The sequence below is a fragment of the Nyctereutes procyonoides genome, unplaced genomic scaffold (genome assembly GCF_905146905.1).
Source record: "Nyctereutes procyonoides isolate TBG_1078 unplaced genomic scaffold, NYPRO_anot_genome, whole genome shotgun sequence".
NCBI classification, from domain to species: Eukaryota; Metazoa; Chordata; class Mammalia; order Carnivora; family Canidae; genus Nyctereutes; species Nyctereutes procyonoides.
The window spans coordinates 14,532,648-14,545,626 of NW_026575049.1; the positions used below are offsets into that span (position 1 = coordinate 14,532,648).

General features: G+C 36.4%; 1 protein-coding gene across 1 annotated transcript in view; it reads right to left on the reverse strand.

Moving 5' to 3' along the window:
* Positions 1-277: 277 nt before the first annotated feature.
* Positions 278-12,979, reverse strand: part of LOC129511625 (uncharacterized) — a 32,726-nt gene continuing 20,024 nt past the window's right edge. Inside the window, 1 exon segment of the mRNA XM_055328477.1 lies at positions 278-417. Within this exon segment, the coding sequence (XP_055184452.1) occupies positions 278-417 (140 nt within the window).

A 12,979-nucleotide genomic window follows, 5' to 3' on the forward strand; every position in this document is an offset into this window, starting at 1 on the left:
TGATTGGATCAATCGTGCCTATGTAATAAAGCTTCCATGAAAACCCCAGAAGAGGAGTCTAGGGGAGCTTCCAGGGTGGGGAACCAGAACACTTCCATATGCCACTGTGCCAGGCCCCAAGTTCCACCAGCACAAAAGCTCCTTGGTTTGGGACCTCACCCTCTGTATAGAAAGAGACCCTAGTAAAAACTTGGCAATGAGGACATGCATTTAGCAGGGGCAAAAAGCTGAATTTGAATTTGTATTTGAAAAGCTGAATCACATGATTCAGCCTCCCCTAGTCATGAGCCCCTGAAAGCTCGCACATGCATGCACTCCATAAAGCCACGGGCAGGGACAGCTGCAAAAATGCCATGAAGAGGTCACCTTGGCCATCTATGGCCAATGTACGTAGAGATGCTTTAAGAGGCTGATCTTCTGAGGAAGAAATCACAAAAATTATAAATCATAAGATGGCATTACTGACATGAGAGTGAATCACACTGGTACATGCACAAGTGACGGGCTGGTGCAAGAGACTTTAAAATAAATGTTTGAAATAATCAAAGACAAAAATGAAGAACTAAGTGCATCCCACAAGAAGAGGGCAGTTGTAAACAATGACAACAACAAAACAGATTTTAGAATCTAAATAAATAGTATTTAAAAAAATGTACAATAGAAAAAAAATGGATCCTGATGATAATTTTGAGGTTTCTTTCTGGCAATAACTGATATAAGAAGCTCCAGAGTTCTGAGTACATAGAGTGTGTGTAGGTGTGCACACATGCACGTGCACATGTCTGTGTATAGGTGGAAAATATACTTTTGCTGGCATAGTGTAGTTAAGTAATAGTTAAGTAAATAATTAGTAAATAGTTAAGAGTTAAATAAATCACTTTGAAAACCATTAGTTGCCATTCCCTTCCTAAAAATGAGGAAAAATATAATTCTGGGTTCCAGAAACTATATTGGACCTAAAATCTGACCATAAAGTTTAGTTTTGAGCATCAAAAAAGAATCTAAAGAAAACCACGAACTTTGACTTCCAGCTTTTTATATCTTGGATTATGCTTTCCATAAACAGATACTTTTTGAGGATGCTTGCTGAACCATCGTTCACTAATTGGAAGTAGCGGTCATGTTGTTTTTATAAATGAAATATATATTTTTCCACATTAGGCCTAACGAGATAAATATCAAGGCCCATCCTGGCCACACTTCCCTCCTATGGAACTTTGCAGCCTGGAATTGATTCTGATAATCACCTTGCAGTCATTAGGGCAAGCTGCTCAGCTTACCAAATATACATTTTACTTCCTATGTACATTCTCCTATCTAGAAGATAGCCTTAAGTTAGATTTTTTTTCATATTTAATATTTGTGATTTTTATTTAAAATATTGATTGGACATTTAAATATGTAAAATACATGGATATAAAGAGGGGGGACTCACACTACCTCTGATTGATGACTTCTGGTGAAATACATTCTTTTAGCATCTAAGAAGAACATTTGATTACAAAAATGCGACAACTATTAAATGATTTTCCCCCCTAGATTTATTTTCTGCCTCGTCTGGTTGATCATATTTCCTTCAGTGATTTTAATTAGTCCTTCCCAAAGCATGTGGCTCTGGAACACTTTGTATAAAATAAGGGAAGTAACATCTATAGAATAGGTTAGTAGAAATGACTTAGCCTGCATTGCTGATTCTTCAAGCCTCTAAGGATCACTTCAAGGGAGAATTGCTAATTAACCATACTAGTAGGCCCCTCATGGAGTGACAGATTGGGTACCCGAGGGCTAAATCACTGGATGAGAATATAATCACATGATTTGAAATTCTATATAGGACATTTCCTGATACTTAAATGATCTTTGTTGCTTTGGCTTGAAGCTATTTAGATGTATGATGAAGACTATCTCCAAAGAAATAAAAATGAAAATTGGAATCGTTACCATGCCTTAGACTATCATTGCTGTCTATATTTTCTTACTCCTTTCCACTTATATTCCCTCCTCAATATAAATGGCTTTACTTTAATTCTCAGATCTCCAAATTTCTGCCAAGGAGGCTTGCTAAACAAAAATGAATGGATGAGATCTCCATGCTTCGTCTTGATTAATTTGTTCACTTAATGAATGGAGTTTAATGATAATTTGAAAAATCAGGGCCACTTTTAGTTCCATCTCCAACTGGTAAGTTTCATATTTACAAATATAACTCAAGAATGGTATTTCTTTAAGTACCAGCCATTTTTTTGAACATTTAAATAGAATATAAACTTAACGCCCAATAGAACTTCTTAGGAGATTGATCTCCCCCCCCCCCTTTTCAATAATTTTTTGGATTCTATCCTACACAACTGAGGTTAAGTCTATGTAAGAATTTTAGAACATGCTGGTGGAACAAGAAAGGCAGATGGTGATTCCATCATCTCTGACATAGAGTCACCAGTCAGATAATCTTTTTAAACCCAATTTGTTTGGGGGTTCTTTTATGTGGGAAACAAACAAAAAAGTATATGTACTTTATACCATATGTAAATACAGAGTATGTTTATATATCATATTGTATTTATGTACAACTATACAATATGAAAGTAAAAATATCGTGTATAATGAATTTTCTGGGAAACATATATAAACCTCGCAATGTAAAATATATTGTACTCTATAGATGACCATGATGTCACTTATGTTTTAACATATTTCATATTTTATCAAGTGCATTCAATATTTTTAAACCAATTTCTCCCACCTTTTAAGATATCCAGAATTTCAAGTTCAAGACTTAACCATTATTTCTGTCATGCACATTTTTTCTGGAAAGGGTCAAAATTATGAATGTGTCTCTCAGTCTTTGTCCCTTCTTTGCTCCCTGGGGTTCTGACCTAGTCTGGTTCTCCAGACTTGTGTACTGAGGACTGTGGAAAAGCAAAAGAGTGGAAATGACAAAGGTGATTCAGCTAGAAAATGGCTAAAGGATGGGCTGCTTTCCCCTCTGGCATCGCAGAAGGCACAGCCATAAATTCCAGAGCGAGATTGGGAAGTGATGGGGAAGTGAATTCAGCTGAGGTAGCGGAGAGAGCCTCTCAGCAACTTTCAAAGTATAGACAATAGAAAAAGATATTTTTTTATAAGAACCTCTCTGGACAATATACATGGATGTAATCTAATCTTATTGATGTATGCTTGCAATGACTGGCATTTATTCAGCTCCAAGTTTGGATCACGTGGCCCTTGTTTTGATATAGTGACATTTTAATTCAAGTAGAGTGATTGTATTACCAGCACCACCACCCCCAACACACACACACCTCCCCCCAAGACCAACAAACAGGCTTTATAAGGCATGGCAATATATAATAGGATGCTATATTAAAAACCACATTGAGGGATCCCTGGGTGGCTCAGCGGTTTGGCGCCTGCCTTTGGCCCAGGGCGCGATCCTGGAGACCCGGGATCGAATCCCACGTCGGGCTCCCGGTGCATGGAGCCTGCTTCTCCCTCTGCCTGTGTCTCTGCCTCTCTCTCTCTCTCTCTCTCTCTGTGACTATCATAAATAAATAAATAAATAAATAAACAAATAAATAAATAAATAAATAAATACATTGAGGGGGGATCCCTGGGTGGCGCAGCGGTTTGGCGCCTGCCTTTGGCCCAGGGCGCGATCCTGGAGACCCGGGATCGAATCCCATGTCAGGCTCCCGGTGCATGGAGCCTGCTTCTCCCTCTGCCTATGTCTTTGCCTCTCTGTCTCCCTGTGTGACTATCATAAATAAATAAAGAAAAAAAATATTAAAGAAAAAAAAAACACATTGAGGTATCCCTGGGTAGCTCAGTGGTTGAGCATCTGCCTTTAGCCCAGGGCGTGACCCCGGGGTCCCGGGATCGAGTCCCACATCAGGCTCCCTGCATGGAGCCTGCTTACCCCTCTGCATGCGTCTCTCATGAATAAATAAAATCTTAAAAAAATAAAATAAAAACCATATCGAAATAACTTTTTGCAAAAGAAAAACATGGTAGTTCTAGAAATACTTTTATTAGTTGGTATTGTTGACTAAGTTTTAAGTGGTATTGCTTGTTTTAGCATTTTCTGGCTCTTTTAAAATAATCCTCAAGACAAGAATAGGGCAGTGTGCCCCAGGAGGGGATTAGTAAGAGAATATAGCAAAATGTTGGATGTAGGGATGGATTTAAAGCCATTCAGCATATGCTGGGTGATTCTTAAATCCCCTTACCTTGCCAATTGTACAGTCTGAGTATATTGGTTTTCTTCAGGTATGTTGGGGCAGAAAAGAACATAAGCATTTCCTTTATTATTCACCGAGTAACTGGAGGGGAAAGAAGCAGGGAAAATTGTGGGTATTTGTGTGACAACGACCACCAAACCAGGCATTTTAATTTTGCTGATGAAACCACCAGGAAGCCCATGTATGATGAAGTAAAACTTGCTTTTTGGGTGTAAGTAAATAGTTTCTTAAATCATTAGTGACCAAAATGTCTGAGTCAGTTTTAATTTACTTAAGACTTCAGGTTTAAAACATCATTGCAAAGGGGACTGTATTTTTATTTAAATGATAATAAGGGCAGATTTCAATTATGAAAAAAATCACTTTATATTATTATTGATATCCTATGCATTGAAAACTCCATTTTCATATACTAATTGATAGAATAACATTTAATGTATTTTGAATGATAAGCTAAATTCTCTTGAACTTGGAGATTATTACATGTTTGCCCCTTTTGGCAAAATAAATCCAGCAGTCTGAGTTAGCCTGATGATTGTGTGGGGAGAATTGCCACTGGACCTCAAGCTGTTCAAACTACTTTTCAACAGCATCCAGGGTAATCATTGCTCACGTGGCGTTGAGATAGATCCTAGTCCTGTAAACAGTGTTCAAAACTGATGCCTTGCGCTGGAAAGCGGCCCCTGCCACATAAATCGTAGATACCGTAAAAATCACTTGACAGGGGAGGTGAAATTGATAGGTGATTACTACTGGGGGAATGACTGACAGCAAGACAATGCACACCATCTTTGACTGAGGGAAATGTGGCCCATAGTGGCCTGCCTTCTGAATCCCTGAGAAATGGTTTCTACCTGAATAAATAGGAGAACACTCTAAGCTTAGAGATTTCTCCTAAGATGACTGATTATAAGAAAATGGAGTGGGGGGGGGGAGTAGAACTCCATATATTGGGGAATAAAGGTGACCTGAATTTTGGCTCCTATGAGGTAGTGATTCTCAGACCTGTCCATACATCACAGTGATAGTGGGGCTTATGATAAATAGAGATTCCTCAACCTCACTGCAGACCTAGAGAATTATAAACTCAAGGGTAGAGCCTTGATCTCAGCATTTTTAAAAAAGTTCCACAGATGATTGTGATAAATAGCCATGTGTGAGGACCACACTAAGGAAAACTTTAAATATTAAACATTTAGCTTACACTGAACAAAAAAATCTATGTTATCATCTTCATTTCCTCTATAGAATTGGTTTTATATTAATATAGATTCATACTGTAAGAACTTGCTTTTTATATTATCATGACACACACTTTCTAATCTCTAGCACCAAATGAGCAATATCATTTCCCTTTTCTAGTAACTTCAAATATCATCTATTATTTAAAGACCAAGACGCAACCTCCTTTGATCAAATTTGGAATATTTTACACTTTTTCTCCATTCTTCCTTTAAATACTTATTTATTGTATTGGATCATCAGCATTCTATGACTTTCAAATAATGAGGTTGGAATGGCAAGAATATCCATTTCATTATTTTTGTCAATGATCACATCTCAAAAATAAGAGATATTTGAAATTTTCTGGAAATTTAAATTAGGAACACACACACACGAGTGCACACATGTATGTTAAAGACTTAAGACTGAATCTTTGGGACAGTGTATCAAAGTAGTTAGGATTAATAGAAAGGATAATAGAATTAAGAAGGGATAATAGGCTGAAATGATTTGAAACAAATGGGGTAATAAAGGCGAGACGAGGAAACAGCACAAGTTTAATGGAGGAGTGGAAACAATTGAAAATATGGATGGTTAAAAATACCAGAGAGAGATATTATCAATTTTTTAAAGAAATTTTTCAGAATTGTCCAAAATAGGCCTAAATTGGTGAGTTCTTGCTATGGTGGAAATGAAGATTATTGGCTTTGAAATGATATAACATCTCTGAGATAAGAATATGGAATTATTCATATAACGTCTTAGGACAAGAGTTTGCTTAAAGGAACTAAAATACTCTTCAAAGGAAATACTGGAAGATTGGAGGATGACTGACAAAAATGCAAGATGAGATACAAAATGATAGGATGTGCACTTTACATAAGGAGCAGTTTTTGAATGTAGTAGAATGACTCCCTGAAATGGAAAGAGACAATGAAGATAATTCCACCATTTTGTCTTAGTCCTAACATAGTATGTATGGAAAAAGCAATTCCTAATAATAAGTTTTGAAATGTCAACAAATACAAATTAATCATTTATTATATATTTAAAACTATGCTATATTTTGTAAGTGAAGAGGGTGGATACACAGATAAAATGAACATTTTACTCTGAAGATGAGCTTATAATCTAGTTAGAGAGACAGATTTTCACACACAATCATGTATGGACAAGAAACTGAAATAAAAGTAGTTGAAAATATTGATTATATCTTAAATATGAGATGATTCTGCAGTAAGATTCCAAATCACAAATCTGTTATAGTGATGTAGAAAGGCCATTTTTAAGTTCAGTTCAGTGATACTGTGACTCAGAGATGATTTGATTCCCAAGGCTGGAAATGGGGACAAAAGCTATGAATTTATAACAACTCATATCTGTTATTATTTAAACAAAAATATTAAAGGCTTAAGTTAGTCCTGGTGGTAAAGTCAGTATTTATTCTGATAGAAATGGAATCATCTTACAGGAGGACACCAAGAAAGCACCGAGCAGAAGGATGCATGGATTATCTACTTGACTAATTTACTGTATCAAAGAGATGCTGAAGAAGAAATTTATTATTTTTACTCGTTTGCACTTATGAAGAGGAAAAAATCCTTTAAATATACTTACCAAATTTCTTTTATACCACTTATAACTTGTTTTAATATACATGTAACTATTTGCAAAAAAACCAAAAACAAAAACAAAAAAACAAAAACAAAACACTGTAGGTGCTTTTGGGCTAGCAAGTGTCAAAAATGTAATTAATGGGACCTCTGAAAGTGATTCACATCAGGCTTGGTTCACCTCTTTCATTAATTACTTCATTCAACATTTAAACAGCCCTGTTATTATTAAAGTTTAGTGGTAGAAACCAATTACAAAATTACACAAACAAATGTAGAATGGTAATTGTGTCAAGCTAGACCTGAAGAAGTCACGCTTGAACTGACATTCTAAAGTTTGAGAAGGAACTAAAAAAGAAGAGACATAACAAGATGTAAATTCCTACGGTGTAAGGAATTATTGTCAAGTTCACAAAACTGGAAGAAGACCACCATGCCCAGGCACAGAGGAGAGGGGAAGTTTGTTGTGAAATGAAGATGAACATGAAATAGGAGGACAAACTAAATGGGATCTTTTTGGCCATGTTCAAAATACTCTACTTCATATTTGGAAAAATAAAAAACTATAAATATCAGTTATCAATGGAGTCCATAATTTTGCATAACAAACAAGAACACAAACCCTAGCAGCATATAATGGTTAAGACTGTTTATCTCATAGAGTTTATGTTTTTTGGGGGGGGATGGGTATGAGAGGGACAGTTCAAATCTGCTGCTATGTCTCTAATTTTTGTTACGGCCATAGGCTTGCTTGGATGAGTTCTTTTATTGATGGCAGAGGCAAGAAAAGGCAGCTGGAAAATCACAAGTCTTCTCAAGACCTGGGCTTGGCACTGGATCACTTTTACTTCTGCATTGACCAAAGCAAGTCATAGGGATGGAAAGAAAGTCAAGGCATGGAAAGATAGACTCTACTCTTCTATTCAGGAAGGAGAATCAGTGAAAAATTCTGAGTGTTAATTGAATGTAACATGCTATGGGAAAGTTTAAATATGCATATAAGTTTGCATGAATGTGTAAGAGAGAGAAAGTGGGAAAAGGGAAAAGAGAGAGAAAAATGATGTGGTAATATTACCTTTTAAAAAAAATGTTTGGTTTATCTACTCACCTACCTTCTATGTAGCTTTCTAGCTAGCTATGGAGGGGCCTCCCACAGTACTCCTTATTAAGAAATGTTTCTTTAGACTAGATGAGAGGTGGTGAAAAGGAAAAATGAATGGATTTGGAAGATGTTTAGGAGATACAATCAACAAGACACTAATGTCTTGATTATGGGGACAGAATCAGAGGAATTTAGTTTTAGTGGAGATGGTGGAAATTTTGTGGCTTGACAAATTGAAAATATGATGATGTCATTCATTGGAAAAGAAGCAGCAGAAAAGGGCCAGATTTAAAGATCTGGATCATGGTAAAAAGTTCTGTTTCAGAAATATATTATTGAAGGTGCATTTGGCACATCTAAAAAAGGGATATTGAGCAGAGAATTAGGTTTTAAGATTTGAATCTTAGAAGGAGATCTCTGCTGGGAATAAAAAATATTGAGTAGATGAACTTACCTAGAAAGAACATTGAGAAATACTGATGAGTCTGATCTTCATGAAAAGTCCAAATAGAGGAAGGTCAGTTTGCATAGAGATCAGAAGAACCAGTTTAAAAGATAAAAGGAATTCCAAGGAATGGTTGTGTCACTGGAACCAAGTAAAGAATGTGCTTCAAGAAGGAAGCAAGTAAAGAAAGGTCCACTGCTGCTCTCAGGTCAAAGTTTTCATTTTAGAAAACTTTTTTTTTTTAATAAAATGAAAACTTAAAGGTTTCCATTCAATATACTGATTTGCTGACATAAGGTAGGGTAAAGAAAAATGTGATTGGGTTTAAAATTGAGATATAGGTCATGGAGGTAGAACAAATAATCCCAAAATTTGCATGGACCCACAAAAGACCTTGACTAGAGAAAATAATCTTGAAAAAGAAAAGCAAAGCTGAATACGTCACAATTCTGGACTTTAAGTTGTACCACAAAGCTGTGATCATCAAGGCAGTGTGGTACTGGCACGAAAACAGACACATAGATCCATGGAACAGAATAGAGAATCCAGAAATAGACCCTCAACTATATGGTCAACTAATCTTCAACAAAGCAGGAAAGAATATCCAATGGAAAAAATACAGATGGTGTTGGGAAAACTGGATAGCAACATGTAGAAGAACAAAACTGGGCTACTTTCTTACACTACAATCAAAAATAAATTCAAAATGGATGAAAGACTTAAATGTGAAACAAGAAACCATCAAAATCCCAGAGGAGAACTCAGGCAGCAATGACATCAGTCCTACTAGACACATCACCAGAGGCAAGGGAATTAAAAGCAAAAATGAACTACTGGGACATCATCAAGATAAAAAACTTTTGCACAACAAAGGAAACAATCAACAAAACTAAAAGGCAGCCTACAGAATGGGAGAAGATATCTGGAAATGACATATCTGATAAAGAGTATCCAAAATATATAAAGAACTTATCAAACTCAATACCACAGAAACAAATAATACAGTTTAGAAATGGGCAGAAGATACAAATAGACATTTTTCCAAAGAAGACATCCAGGAGGCCAACAGACACCTGAAGAGATGCTCAACAGCATTTACCATCAGAGAAATACAGATCAGAACTATGATGAGGTATCATCTCACACTGGTAAGAATGGCCAAAATTACTAACATAGGAAATGACATGTTGGCGAGGATGCAGAGAAAGGGGAGCCCTCTTGCACTGTGGGTGGGAATGCAGGCTGATGCAGCCACTGTGAAAAACAGCATGGAGGGTCCTCAGGATTTAGAAATAGAGCTGCCCTATGACCCAGCATTTACCCAAGGATACAAATGTACGGATTCAACGGTGTACATGCACCCAGATATTTTCAGCAGCATCGGTAGCCGGACTATGGAAAGAGCCCAAGTGTCCATTGACTGATGAATGGATAGGGAAGATGTGATATATAGACAATGGAATATTACTCAGCCATCAGAAAGGATGAAATCTTGCCATTTGTAATGATATAGATAGAACTACAGGGTATTACGCTAAGTGAAATAATCCAGGCAGAGAAAGACAAGGACCATATGGTTTCACTCATATGTGGAATTTAATAAGCAAAACACATGAACATAGAGGAAGGGGGAAAAAAAGAGAGGGAGACAAACCATAAGAGACTCTTAACTCTAGAGAACAAACTGAGGGTTGCTGGAGGGGAAGTAGGTGGGCAGATGGGTTAAGTGGGTGGTGGGCATTAAGGGGGCACTTGTTGGGATGAACACATACATATCACTTGTATGGAAGAGATAAATCATTAAATTCTACTCCTGAAACCAATGTTACTACACTATATGCTAACTAGAGTTTAAATAAAACTTAAAAAAAAATTAAACCTAAAATTGAGAAATAGGGTTGCAACTTTTAGGTAAAAGAAACTAGCAAGGGTTTTTGTTTTTATGTTTTGTTTAATATAACTGTACAAATCACCAATGCCCTAAAAAAAAAAAAAAAAGAAAGAAAGAAAGAAAGAAAGAAAGAAAGAAAGAAAAGTATAGGAAAAAGAGTTCAAACTAATCAACAACAACAACAACAACAGGACTGTGCATCTCACATCACTGGAATTTTGTCATTCTCTCCTCCCTAATTCCTTCTTATGTAAAAGTAAACACTCTACCAACTCTTGCTAGAGCAAAAACTATATATATTTTTGCACTTAAAATGTACAGAGTAGTGTCTTAAGGGAACGTTGTACTCCTCTAAGAGCAATTCCAGCAAATAGCAGCATGCCTGCAGGAGCAATTGAAAGTGTGCTGCAGATCTGTTTCTGGACAGCGGCAAGATGTCAGTCATGGGAGTGAAAAAAATAATAATATCCCAAGAAAACACAACAGGCATACGTGAAGTATTATGCTGAAGCATTATACGCGCAAAATGATACACTTTTAAGTCCTTAGTATATATAGAGGGTGGGGAGTGCTCCACTTAATTAAGGGGTCAACTTTCTGTTTTTAAATGCTTGTATATTATGTTTGGAAACTGCCCTAAACTAATGTTTAAAATAAAAAGTATAATGAAATTCAAATGAATGTGAAATATCTTTTTTTTTTTTTACTACAAAGAAACCACCCCAATCTATTTAATACTAACGATATAAATGCTGACTAGGAATACGGGAAATGTTCAGTAGGGCACGTTTCACGTTTCTGCATGACTTAGATTCACAACGAATGTTAGGACAGAGAAATAGGGTGCTAGCCTTTTTCCCCAGAAGAAACTATCAAAGTTAACACAACTCAGAAATCTTGCTGACACACACAAATCTTTACGATTCTATTAGAAACCACTATGTTGGAATGCTCAGAAATTCGTGTGTAATAGAACATATGGATCTACTCAAAGAATTTAGTTTAAAAACTCCCACAAAACTGTACTTTTACATCCATAATAGTGTCGTATATTATAAAATATAAATTAGATTCTTTAAAAGGATGTCCAATGTATAAAAGAGCTACATTTGAGTGGTAAAAGACATTTTTTTCCACATTCTATCCTGAGAACCTATAACAGTGACCATAATAATGGGTGACAAGTGGTTGCTGAATATGTACATTTCATAAAATCCCAACACCTAGAAAGTAAAACAAGAGACGTCAGTGTTTCATTCCATATTGATTCTGATGTCCTGGATGACAGGTAGATAATACTTTAGTCAGAAACACTGATGAGTGAGATGTTTAGAGGCTGGATAATTCCTTTCCATGTACCACAGAGAGACCATAGGCAGTGCTTTCAAGGTTAATTCTTAATTGTGAATTTTAATCTCTTATAATGCTTAAAACAACATAAATTTGCCTTAGGAGCTCCTTAAAGGGTTTGAGCCATTTATCATTTAATCTGTTGTGGTTGTTAAAGTTTTTTGTTATGGGGGTTTCATCGTCACTTAGAGGGTAGACATGAACCTGGTCTCATGATTTTAACGCAACTGATAGGTATGGTGCTTAATTTTAACACGAAATGCTTCCTTTGAGGTAATCACAGGGTTCCCTAGTTCAGCCAACAATTCAGGAATCTGAACATGCACTTATGACATTGTTCCACTTATGTCATCTTTGGTCATATTCTTTCATCCTTTCAACTGAACTATGTGTTACTTTACGCACTTGCGTCATGGTAATAAATGATAGCTCCAGATTCTCACAACCTAAGAAGTGTTAAAAAATCTGTCATGTAAAACACTACTTCTGATTATACTAGGAGCACCTCAAGTTATTGGTATGTTAATTGAATGTGGTTTGGGGAAAAGTGTCATCTGCCTTACAGCAGTCATTTGCATATTAATAACAAAACTTTGTTCAGTAGAGACATTTTCTGATTAAAGCACTAACATAAGAGCTTGCTTAGAGATTATGTGATCTCAAATTATGAACTGAAATGGGCATAATTTCCAAAGAAAACGTCTTCTCAGACAAGCTATTTTCATAAAGGAGCAAAGAAACAGACTGAAAGTACTGATACTGTATCTATACACATCAAAGACACAGGAAGCCATGTTCTAAGGCACATTACCAAAGATTTCTGGTTCTTTTGCAAAAAAATAACATCTCCCTTGGTGATCTCAGAGAGCTTTGTGGTAGTCAGGTGAGGTTCCCGTGTTCTTGCAAGAAGGGCTCTTATGAGAGCTTTTCCTTGAGAGATGGGCATGAGGTTGGGGACCCAGGAACACACACCCGCTGATGGCTCTGAGACGTTGAGTTAGTGGAATCAATTCCTCAGAAATATTTAAAGCGTTTCATGTCTGGAAACCGTCCCATCCCATATGTCGAGAGCCTACCAACAGACCCTCCAGTAGATTCTATTTCAGAGAGCTGCAT